Here is a 13,090-nt window from a genome sequence, read left to right as displayed (position 1 = left end):
CATGGGCCCTTTAAGACCAAATATGGCAAAAACAAGTTATATTCACTTTCTCTTGGGGGAGGAGGTTTTATAGTACCCCCCAAGAACGTCGTACCCTGTGTGTCCGAACTTCTCTTCTAGAGAAGATAGCGCAGTAGGTATAGCTTTCTATTCAAGAAGAATGGTTACTAATATTTTAATTCAAGTTCCCTCAGGTGCTTCCCAGAGAAAACTATTTTCCATTAAACTAAATAAAAATGTCTTTAGGGGCAACATGGTACAATGGGTAGGGAAAGCCTGAGTCAGGAAGACCCAGGTTAAAGTTCTGCCTCTGCCATAGATTGGCACACAAGTCACCTGGGCCAGTTAGGTCACATGGATCCAAGACTATTAAATTTACAGAAGAGCTGCTCAACTCTATTGGTAGAGGGAGTTTCCTCACAGGGAGTTCTTTAAACTATTAAGATCACAGATCCATACTAAAAAAAAAGCACTAAGTAGCTAGAGCTCGGACCATGCTAGGGGTGGAGTGAGGGGAGACAGGGAAGAGAAAAAGCTGTCCTTAACCTGATGGGCCCCCATCCAGTAGGAGATCTGACCCATTAATCAATAACTAAAGTTCTGCAGTGCATGATAAATACATTAAAAAGGTGCAAAGGTAGTTCTGTATCAGGTCCAAATGCTAGATTGATGACAACTTGAGGTGGGGGAGGAGAGATTCAGGAAGAGAGGGGAGGTGACATATTGAGTTGGCATTTGTTTATTTTTGGGAGGCAGTGGAGATTAAGTGATTTGCCCAGATCACCACTGTCTGAGGCCGGATTTAAATTCAGACCCTTTCTGACTCCAGGCCGGGGCTCCATCCACTGTGCACCTACTGGCCCCAGCTGGTCTTTTTAGGGAGGTGGGGGAAAGGGCCATTCCTGGGTCCCTGAGCGCTGACTGTTAAGTTTTTTCCCTTATCTGGCCCGGGCCCAGGCTTTCCCATTCCATACCTGAATGCCTCTGTAAGTTCTCCATGTCCCCTGAGCTCCCCTCTACTCTGCTGCCTGCCCTCCCTTAGGAGGGGCTGTTTTGCTTTTTTATCTTTGTATCGACTCACTTGGCCCAGCTCGTTGCACAAAGTAAGTGCTTAATCAATGTGCTATCTATCCACCCACTCATCCGTGCACCCATCTGTCTGTCTACTCTAGCCATCCCGCCTGCCTGTTTCTTTATCTGCCAACTCTTATCTATCCACCCACCCGTCCATCTATCACCCATTCCTCGGCATTGGGAACAGCCTAATTAAAGGCAGAAAAGCTGTAAAGTGCAGGGCACATGTCGCAGGGGGAAGGTTAATAGCTCACACCTGGTACAGAGTCCGCAAAGTAATGTAGAGCCGGGAAGGAAAGGGAACAAGCATATATTAAGCACCTACTGTGTGCCAGTCCCTCTGTCAAGTACTTTACAAATACAATTTCATTTGATAGGCAGGATTAAGGGGTCTTGAATTTGTGCTCAACAAACAATAGGGATCCACAGAACAGTTTCAAACATTGAAATGTGAAATCTGGAATTGTAAAGTACATCAACAGCATGAAGGTTCCACCGATCGATCAACAAGCTCTGATAAATGCCTGCCTACTATGTGCTAGCAATGGCTTACCCCAAAGACAAGCCCCTGACAGCACCACATTCAGGAGGCTCTTTGTGGGTGCAGGGAGCCCCACTCATCAGCGCACAGAAATGCAGCCCCGGAGGGCGGGCCCGAGCTCCCCAGCCTCCCTGCCTAGCAGGTCTGTTCCGCGGAGCCTCGAGATCACGGGCGCTCCCCCTGCAGATCCCCCAGCCCTCCCTCCGCAGGGCTGGACCACACACAAAGCGCCCTGATGCGCGTGGTGTGAGTGCCGGCCTCCCATCTCACCCGCCCGGCCCGGCCAATGAGCGGGGCCGCCTCAGGCGCCTCACGGCCCTCCGGGTCACGGAGCTCCAATCACAGCCCGACACAGCCAGGCCTGGCCCAGCCCCCGCATCCCCACGAGGTCTGTGTGGCTGTAAGGTGCACACTGCCACCTGCTGCCCGCACGAGGGAGCTGGCCGCCCAGCCTTCTGAGAACACTCCCTGGGCTGGCCTGGAAGGAGAGAACCGAGCCTCCAGAGTCTAGTCAATCAAAGGTAAAATGTTAAGGCAGGGTATTCCTGCAGAGGCCGAAATGGAAGGGGAGAAGAGGCAGAAAAGCTGATTTGGGCGTGACTTAGGTAAAGGAGAAATTAACAGAAGAACTGTGCAGCAGGGAAATTGACTACCTGTGGTGTCAGGGAATTCTGCATCAGGTCTTCCAGGGGAGGCCCAATGAGCGCTCCTGGGGGATGCTGCAGAGGGTCTCCGAGGTCCCTTCCAGCTCAGACACAGTCTCAGCATTTTGCTGTTTATTAATTCCTATCTGCTCATTCCACAATGTCATTACTTCCTCATTCTACGGTCCCAACTGGCATTTAAATACAGAAACTGATTATTTCTTCTGACTTCAGATACTCCTTGGCAGGATACAGGAAAAAGAAATTGAAGATGGAGGCGAGGGAAAGGAAGAATATGAATTACTATCACATAAAAATGAGCTGAAAAAGGAGGAAAAGATAAAAGAACCATAATGCATTATGTAGAACTTGTCTACTTGAGTGTATGTGTGTGCATATATATATGTATATTTGTGTAGATATAAATATATATGAAGATATAAATATATAATGAATAAGCGAAAAGGTATTTATTAAGTGTTTACTCTGTGCCAGACACTAAGTGTTTTTACCAATATTATCTCAACTGATTTTCATTAACGAGGTGGGAGGTTGGTGCTATTATTATCTTCCTTTTACCGTTAGGGAACTGAGGCAAACAGATTAAGCGACTTCCCCAAAGTTAAAGAGCTAAGTGTCTGAGGCCAAATTTGAACTGGGGTCTTCCTGACTCCTGACCCAGTGCTCTATTCAGTCACCTAGCTGCCGCGATTAGGGAAATGGTTTTCGGGGAAAATGTTCTTTGATCTGAGGAGTCACAGGAATGGTGACACAATTCTTTCCAGAAATAATGGTACTATTGATTTGATTATTGAGCCCCGATCAATAAGTGGAAATGGGGGCAAAGGAATGACCAAGCAGTAAAGTACCAAGTGGGGACCCTTAGAGGCAGGGAGATAACAGACTGGCCTTGGATGGACAGTTGGATGACTTGTGAAGGTAAAGCGTGGTCTGGAGCCTAGGGTTAGCTTGTAGATAGAAGGGGCAACAGGGGCTAATTTGCCCTCATTCAGTCATCAAATGGACTGGACTCTGGGGTGGGAGCCCCAAAGATGAGCAGGAAAATGTACATACATCTATACACACATATAGCTACACACACACACAAAACCAGAATCACACTGCACAGAAAACATAGTATAAGTTAGATATATTTATACATATGTACACAGGAAACATGTGCTCTACATAGTATGTATATTTAAATCGACATATCACACACACACACAGAGGTTCTGTGTAGTGCAGTCTAGTTCTCTTCTTCTTTCATGTCCCCTACACTATTTGGCTGGGCCTGCAGCCTCTTCTAAGGAAGGCACTTTTAGTTCAAGGTCATTACAATCCCATGGTTTTTAAAGAATATGTATGTAACCCAGGGAATGAGAACAGCCTGATGAGCAGATGTCAGTAAGCCGGACACTTCAGAGTTTCAACAGATGTAGAATTTCATCAGCTTGGACACTTGGACTCCCTAGTTCTAGGAGATCATAACAGTATAATCTGTGTGACGCAAATAACCTCAAAGTTGGCGATTTCTGCATGCAGTGTTTTTCCATTGAAAGGGAGACAGAAAATATTCAATTTATTTGAGTACTATTGGCTGATTTTCTTGTTATCAGTTGCCCAATTTCTGTTATAACTCACTCCACTCCAAATGTTCACAGGGACTACTTGTGCCCCACCCGTGGTACAGCCTTCCAAGCTCACACTGGTCTGATCAGCCAGTCAGACACACTATACCTCAACCCCAACACAGTGATGTCATTTCGGTCCTCTTCAAGAGTGAAGGACATCAGCCATTTAGACAGTTTCAGCTATCGGGTCCCACCTATGACTTCATGAGTACAGGAAGCTCCAGGTACAGAATTTTCTCTACCAATGCTGATTACTACCTGATCTTCAGCTTAGAGTTTTAGAGTTTCCTACAGCATTGGGAAGTGAAGTGACTTGTGCAGGGTGTAATGGTGATGGGATCTGAAGATCTTCCATGCCCCTTGAACTTGCTGACACAGCAGGAAGGGGTGGGGCCGGAGTGAGTAGGGGCCAGGCTGGAGCCAGCAAGGTGACTGGAAGTGGTAGCGGCCACACAAACTTCTTTTTTGAGCCAGCCAGAACTTCCACTGAGGACTGACAGGGACGGGAACTTTGGTGGGTCAGAGCATGAAGGCTGAGCAGTTACCATGAGTGAGGAGGGGAGGATCTTTGCCTGGGGGAGCCTGTTATGTTTTGAAGGCTTGATAATGTGGGTGTTTACTGCATTAACTATGTGTCCAATTCTTTGGCTACTGTGATGGCTTTGACTTTCTGGTTTGGGGACTCAGCTTTCTGGTATTTGAATAAATGGTCTGGCTATGTCCCATGTAAAGAGCCTGCTACATTTTGTGATTAATAATTATACCAACATATTTATAACCACCACAGGCATTTTGAATATTGCACTGTTGTTACACAGGGTCACACAGACACTATGTGTCATAGGTAGAACTTGAACTCTGGTCTTCCTGAGTTAGACTGGAAGTTCCTTGAGGGCAGGGTTTCTCTTTTGCCTTTTTTAAAGCCCTCAGTGCTTAGCATAGTGCTTGGCACATAGTAAGTGCTAAATAAAGGTTTACTGACTGATGACTGATTGATTCCTAACTCCAGGGCCAGCTCTCCACCCACTATGCCATGTTGCCTCTCACTGTCAACCTTAAGCAAGTCAAGTTCTTTGTCATAATTTTTATTTCACAGCATAACATGGAGTTTCTGAACAGCTGAGAAGACCAAGAATAAAGACGGCCCCCTACTCTGAGTGTTCAACTTCCCTACTTTAAAACAAACAAACAAAACCTGGGAAAGAGGGCGTGGCACCACATAATGAGCACAAAAAAGTCTGTAAAAAGAATCAGAGCCCCTGGTCCTTTCACCAAGGGCATCATGGTTCCTGACCTCTGACCTATAAAATAATACCTGCTCCTGTTAAGCTGGTTGATACCTTACTCATATACTGAATAGAGGAACTGGATTAGTGAAGGCTGTTTTATAGATACTTTGAGATTTTCAGAGGAAAAGTATTAATAACTATGTTGGCAGCCCAATAAGGTGCAGTGGATAAAGGGCTGGGCTTGGAGTCAGAAAGACCTTAGTTCAAATCCAGCCTCAGACTTCTATCAGCTGTGTGACCCTGAGCAAGTCACTAAACCTCTGCCTCAGTTTCTTCATCTGCAAAATGCAGATCATAACAGCACCTACCTCCTAATGCTATTATGAAGATGAAATGAGATAATAACTTAAAGAGCTTAGGACAGTGCCTAACACATAGTAAGCATGATACATAAATGTTATTGTTCAACAAGTGTGTATGGGGGCCAATCCTGTTTTTTAAATATAGATAAAGAAATGGCCCACTTTCCACGGAGAAGTAGAAAGATGATGGATACAAGATGTTACAGTTGGTCTCATATGTGGTTGCTGTATCAAGTGATTTTACTTAATTGTTTTTCTTGGTTAGAAGGTAGGCCTAGCTGAGTAAGTTTCATAGGCAGGATAATATCTAGAAATGAATGTGACCTAAAAATAAAAGGTATTAATTAAAGTTTAAAAAGCATAAACTGAGTACCAAGTATGTACAAGACACAACATACATTATAAAGTATTAAAAAGAACTTGTACTGTAAACTTTTAGTATATGTAAATGCTTTTTTTAAATTAATAGATCCCTGATATTTGAAAGAGAAGCTGAGAGCTGAGACTGGTAAAAAGTACAAGAACCTTAAACTCCCAGCAGAAGTGTCAGAAGTGAGTCAATTAAAGATTAATCAGAAATCAGGAAATGTTTAAGACACTAAAATTATTTGAGGCATAACCATCCAACTTTTTCAACAACTCAGAAACTTCTATGGTCTTATAAGAATGACTGTACTGATACCAGGAAAGCCAATCTGCTGCCTAATCAGTTCATGAACTAGCATTTAGTCAATTCCTACACAGTAAACACTGCACTAAGTGTCTGGGATGCAAAGTCAGAAATTAAACAGCCCCTCTCCTCAAGGAGCTTACATTCTAGTCTGAGAATTATTATTTCCAAGTACCACATGGGGTTTTTGAATGGCTAAGAAGGTCATGGGTAAAGACGTCTCCCTACCCTCCATGCTCAGCTTCCCTCACATAAAAACAAAGAAAAAAAGGCAAGAGAGAAAAGATACAAAATCCTTGAGAAAACATGGAGTGTCAGAGGGTGTTGGCTCTGAAGTCAGAGGACCTGAGTTCACATCTCATCTTGGATGCTTATTTAACTGTATAATCTTGGGTAAACCAGGTTTTCTCAGTTTTCTTATCTGTGAAATGAGGAGGTTGGAGACAATGGCCTCTGCCATCCCTTCCCAACCTAGATTTACTGACCCTAAATAATGGGAGATTCCCATCTAGTTTAAATGGTACACTCACAGGTTATTCAAAAAAGCAAATGAAACCATCCCTTCAGCTACCTGTTTCAGATGGGTATCTTCAATAGTCTAAGTGTGGATTTTAAAATGCATTCAGTGGAAATCTAAAGTGCCACAAAACTCCCCATCTGGGGAGTATTTGGAAGACAACGTCATGATGATATCAGCATGGTAGCCATGTTGAATGTGTGGGCCATATTTAATGTGGAGACCACCTTCCAAAACTCTAATCCAGGGTGTGGTAAAGCCAGCTCTAATGGAAAGCAGATGACATCTTAGAAATAAGCATTTTTGTATGACCTAAGAACTAAGAATGCTGTTTGGGGTGGTTTCTTTTTTTTTTTTTTAATTTCTAAATACAATAAAACTTAATTTAAAAATGTAAAAACCATTCTTAGATAACTGGACTGTATAAAGGCCTATGTAATAATGTAAATTAAACTTGAAAGCATGTGTGCATAGATTTTTTCCCCCAGAGAGCCTAGTGTTAAAGTTTAGCATCATATCCCTATATTGCTAAGGAAGAAGTTTTAGGAAATGAAATCATCCCTACACTGAGGCTGAGGCTGCTGCTGCTGCTACTACTACTACTTCTTTGAATTTATAAAACAATTAAGGGTTGCAAAGTGCTTCACATTCATTATCTCATTAAGGCGCATAAGAACCCTGACCCCAATCAATCAACTAACATTTATTAAGCATTTACTTATGTGCTAGGGGCTGTGAATACAAAAAAGGGCAAAACCACAAAATACCTGCTCTGGAGCAGAAGGACAATATGTAAATAAATAGATATATATCTATAGATGGAAGGAAGTTAGCCTTATAGAGGAAGGCTCAAGTAAATGAGGGTGGTTGACATCGGAAAAGGCCTGCTATAGGTGGTAGCATTTGAGCTGGGACTTAAAGGAAGCCAGGGATGGATGATGTATGCCAAAGTGTAAAGGTGAGGAGGGAGGGCATTCCAGGCATGGAAGACAGTCAATGCAAGGATAAGGAGGTAGGAAGCTGGATTGTTACATTCAAGGAACAACAAGCAGGCTAGCAATGGCATCACTGGATCACCAGGGTGAATGAGGACCCTTGTGAAGACAGGAAGGGGCTTATGAAGAGTTATGAAGAGCTTTAAATGCAAACTAATGAACTTTATATTTGATCTTGGACATGATGGAAGTTTATTGAGCAGGAGGATGCCAAGGACAAGACCTATATCAGGAAAATCACATTGGCAGCTGTCTGGAGGACGGTTTGGAAGGAGACAGAGAGGGTAACTGGAAGGCAGTTACAACAGTCCAAGTGAGAGGTGATGAATTGGGAATTTTTTTTTTCCTTTTCTCTCTATACTCATTCTGTTAGCAACTCCATCCACTCTCAAAGCTTAGATCATCTCTAGGTCAAACACACATGAATACATGATATTCGACCTGCACAAAATCAAGTTTATCATTCTCCCTAAAACCTGTTTCTTCTTCAGACCTAAGTATTTCTTTCCCCGGCATTACTCTCCACTCAGCCTTCCATTTTTTGAAACCTTGGTTTTATCTCTGAATATCCTCATCTTATCTCTTCCCCACAGACACCACTCTGATGGAGGCCTTCGCTACCTCAAGTGGTCTGATATAACATCGTCTAACAGGTCTTCCTAGCTCTAATTTCTTCCCTCCAAGCTGTCCCTCACACTGCTCCTGCCAAAATGTTATCATGCACAGACCTGGGAAAGCCACTCCTTTGCTTAAAACCCTGCTTTGATTTCCTAGTGTTCAAAAGTTCAAACTCTTCCTCTTGGCATTCGAGGCTATTCACAATCTGGTACCACCCAACCCTTCCAGTCTACTGCTCACCTCAACATCCTTGATATATTTGCTCATTCACTCCCCCTCTGTACCTCTGCAGATGCTGTTCCATGGCAACAAGCGCTCATTACGTGCTTATGATGCATGCTAAGCATTAAGCATTTCCCCAGGCCTGAAGTGCAGCTGTCTCCTTTTTTTGCTGCCTGAATTCATACCTGTTCTTCTAAAGCCCTACTCAAAAGCCTCTTCTTCCACAAAGCTTCCCTCGATTCCCTCTGATATCTCACAAAGGATTTTTGTTCTTGCTAACATACCACATATTCTTTTTATCTGAGTATTTCTAGCCTATCCACTGACTAGTCTGAGTGTTCATTGTATCTTAGCTAAATTTTGCATCTCCACAGAAGTGCTTCAGTGTTTATTAGACTGCCAAAGCCAAGATACAGAGATGCAGCTTTATACCATTTCTGTCTTTGTGTTGATACCAGGTTCTTATGGCCGCTCCCAAACCTACTGTGATTTAAATGGATTTTACCCCTTGATCTTGTCTCAATGTTGATGTCTTCTTACTGTTCTTTTGCTACTCTCTTTAAAACTCTTCCCGGGTCTTTTTTTCTATATCTTTTATCTACATATAGCTTTCTTCTTTGTCTGGCTGGAAGGTATTGACTGATATCAAACAGGATCCAGCTTTGAAGAGGCCAGCTGAGGCTGGAGAGTTATTGCTTGGTTAGAGGTGAGGTGGGCGGGGAGGGGAGGATGGGAGGGAAGACCATATCTTTATTCGGCCTGAGAGGCATCAAGGCATAGTGGATGGAGGGCTGGCCCCTGGAACCCAGGGAGACCTGGATTCCAGGGCCACCTCTGACACACAGCAACTGTGAGCTAGGCAAGGGCTGTAACATCTCAGTGCTCTGAGCAATCCTCTGAGGCTATAAATTGCAAAGAAGATGCTGACAAGGGGAGAATTCCACATCTGGGAGTTCTCTATATTAATGAAATCACAGGTTCTGTCCCTATATTATCAGAAGGATACCGTATATTCCTAATGCTTCAACATATGTCTGTGAAAGCTTGCACCTGTAGAGAAAATTCAGCTAAATATTTATTGGGAGAGTGGGATGGGTTTTTTTTTTAATACTAAAAGAAGCCTAAAATGACGTTCAATATTAATTTAGAGAAAATAGAGTAGAAAAATAGCATAACAACAAAAAAATTCCATAGTTTCATAAAACTATCCCTGGGCTAAGAAAGGCAATGTGGCATGGTGTACCCATGGTACAGAGTGGTAGTTTTAGAGCCTGGAAAACTTGATTTCCAGTCCTACCTGACATACACTGGCTGTGTGACCCTGTGGAGATCCCTGACCTCTTCATGCTCAAGAAACAAGGCTCCAGATTACAGAAAAGGCAACAACCTGCATTAGTAGACAGAGTTCCTTCATCCAAGAGTTCTCTAAACCACTGACATCTCCAGTCCAGTCCCTATCCCTAACCTTGGGCTATTTGTTTTATCTTATCATTAGGGAGATTAGGGAGCACCAGTGGTCTGGAGTATCTAGATTAAGTCAATTTTATTTTTCCAGGACCTCACTAAACAATGACTGCTGCCTGAAACATGATCTGACGCGAAGAAATAGGAGGTCAGTATAGTTAGCATCCCACTGTACTAGAGGTGAAGCATGTTCTCTTCTAAATGGCTTTGGTGAAACTTTAGCTATAGCACTATTCTCAGAAGCAGGACCTTCCAGATCAATATAGAACAAAAGCCAATGATAAATTCTGGAGAAAGCGGCAAGATGACCTGAGAGCATGAAGAGGTTGACGATGAAAAGGAGGATGAAAGCATGAAATCTATTTAAGACATTAAAGACTGCAAAGGCTTTGGGGAGAGGAGATGCCTGAAAACCATTAACAATAATCTGGCTGCAAAACATAATCCCTGTGTATTCCATATACTGATAATTGTCTTTTGAAATTAATCTCCTCAATGGCAACCTCCCCATCTTGGAGATAGAAGCCTCCCCCAGACCCAATCTTAGGACAGAGGAGTCCTAGGCATGGACCATTTTGGAGGGGGCCCAGCTGTGTTTACTCCATTCAGCACTCTCTTCTAATTAGCAAACCTATCATTCCCAGTTCCCCTCTATTCCTCACTTAGAATGTAAGCTTCTTGAGGGCAGGGGCTGTCTTATTTACTTGTATTTGTTTCCCCAGCATTTAGGGCACTGCCTGGCACAAAATAAACACTTAATATAAATGTTCTTCCCCTCTACTCTCCTTTCTTCCCCATCTATCTGATGAATATTTATATAACTAGACTAGTGAACTTGGGCACATGGGCTCCCAAGCATTATTTCAAGTTCTTAAAAAAAACACCAAAAAATAAGATGTAAAACTTACCTAGATGACAAAGTTCTTTTTCTCTTGCTTCCCATTTCTGGCTATCCACATAAGCTGCAGAGAGCAGGCATCTTTTACCTAAGGGAAGAAAAGGACAGTTACTTTAGGAGTTTGTTTATGCAGTAGATATCATTTCATATGTTTACTTCTTTGTAAAACTATATTTTTCATTTAATTAACTGCATTTCTAAAGAATATGTTATTCATGACTTCTAAGAATGTTATTCACCACTAAATGGAAATATGTTTTGCATGATTGTACATGTGTAACAAATGGCTTACCATTTCATGGAGGGGAGAAATTTTGGAACTCAAAATTAAAAAAAAAAGAATATTAAGGAGGCAACTAGGTGGTGCAGTGGATAGACCACTGGAGTTGGGAGAACCTGAGTTCAAATCTAATTTCAAATATTTACTAGCTGTGTGACTCTGGGCAAGTCACTTAACCCCACTTGCCTCCCCAGAAAGGTTAAAAATTGTCTTTATATGTAATTGGGAAAAAGTAAAATATTATTTTTTAAAAAGAATACGTTATTGTTGTTGATCAATTGTGCCTTGACTCTACATAATCCCATGGATAAAAATTCCATGGGGTTTTCTTCACAAAAATACTGGAATGGTTTGCCATTTCCTTCTCCACTGTGTCCTCATTTGAGAGATAAGTAACTGAGGCAAATTGGGGTTAAGTGACTTGCCCAGGGTCACCAAGCTAGTAAGTGTGTGAGGTCACATTTGAACTCAGATCTTCCTGGTTCCAAGTCCAGTGTTCTATTCACTTCATGACTCAGCTGCCCTGAGATTGCCGTAGATATTTTAAGGCAGCTCATTTAAAAAAAGGTATTTAATAACAAATTAATGCTGCTAATAGAGGATTCAGAGAGGCTGTGTGTGTGTGTGTGTGTGTGTATGGTTTACAGTCATTTTTTGTGGAAGGAAACATATGAAATTTCTCCCCCTCAATGTTCCAGCCCAGAAAATGCTTCCACTGGCTAACAACATAGGCAAGACCTGAAACTCCATCTGGGAAAATAAAACCAAATTATCTTACTACCTATAACACACTTAAAAAAAAGTGCTCTCATCATTATTTAGCTATTCCTACAAGTACCCTGTAATGCAAGTCAGTAAATTTATACCCATTTAACGGGTTCAGTTCAATTCAACAAATATTTATTAAGCCCCTATTTGTGTGATGGATGTAAAGACAAACACAAAGACAAATGGGCTGTAAGGAGTTCACATTTGCCAGTGGGATGGTTCCCACTTGTACAAAGATAAGTAAATACAGGGTGATCTGCTTCCAGGGGAAAGCAGCCTTGAAGGTGGTCACGGATTCTAAGAGGAGGGGAGGGCTGAGGGAGGCTACCTGGGGAAGAGAACAGCCTGGTATGGGGAGCATGCCACATTTGGGCAAACTAGCAGGCTAGATGGCTAGAACTTCGAGGGGGTCACGGGGAATTATCAGAAATATTTCTGAGAAGCCAATTGGAACCAGATCGTAGAGAGGCCTTTAAATGACAGGTTGAGGAGTAAGCAGTTTATTTTAAGGAAAAAGGGACTGCAAAAGCAAGTGGTCAAGTTTGGTCTAGGTCTTACAAAGGGGACTCCTGAAGTTGAGTAGAAGAGTGGGGAGATAGGGAGCAGATAAAGAAACAGGAAGAAGAAAATGGGAAATTTGGACAGGAACTCTTGATATGTTAAAGCCCAATACCAAGCTGCTTCTCCCCAAAAGTATAAAACAATAAAATAATCCTCCCATTACAGTAGGCTTTGATTAAACCTTTACTTGAATAATGTCTATTCCTAAGCTGTAGATCTTTAACAATATGTAGAAAAACTTATGATGAAAAATACTATCCACCAGAGAAAGAATTGCTGGACTCTGAATGCAGATTGAAGCATTTTTAATGCTTATTTTTATATTATTTTATATTTTAATATGTAATATATATTTATACATATATTTATATAATATATAATGTAATACAATTGAATCTTTAATTTTTCCTGTGTTCTTTTGCAATACAGCTGATATGGAAATATATTTTATATTGCTTCACATGTATAATCTGTATCAAACTGCTTGCCTTTAAAAGGGTGAGAGGAGGGAGAGAATTTTGAACTCAAAATTTTTTTAAATGTTAAAAAAAAATTCACATGTATTTGAGAAATATTTAATGAAATTAAATACATTGGTGGAAAATGTATATGT

General features: G+C 41.9%; 1 protein-coding gene across 3 annotated transcripts in view; it reads right to left on the bottom strand.

Annotated features, from left to right (window-relative positions):
- MRPS27 (mitochondrial ribosomal protein S27) overlaps nt 1–13,090 on the bottom strand; it is a 44,084-nt gene that overhangs the window by 20,685 nt on the left and 10,309 nt on the right. For all 3 annotated transcript variants that reach the window (XM_069084984.1, XM_069084982.1, XM_069084983.1), the window contains exon 2: nt 10,879–10,956. In XM_069084984.1, coding sequence (XP_068941085.1) covers nt 10,879–10,956 — 78 coding nt within the window. The remainder of the gene's footprint in view (nt 1–10,878; nt 10,957–13,090) is intronic.

This window comes from Petaurus breviceps, unplaced genomic scaffold (genome assembly GCF_028583685.1).
Source record: "Petaurus breviceps papuanus isolate PSGF00001 unplaced genomic scaffold, PetGlider_PUasm1.0 175, whole genome shotgun sequence".
In the NCBI taxonomy this organism is placed as follows: domain Eukaryota; kingdom Metazoa; phylum Chordata; class Mammalia; order Diprotodontia; family Petauridae; genus Petaurus; species Petaurus breviceps.
Note: the sequence above shows the minus strand (reverse complement) of the source record. Positions and strands in the feature narration are given on the sequence as shown.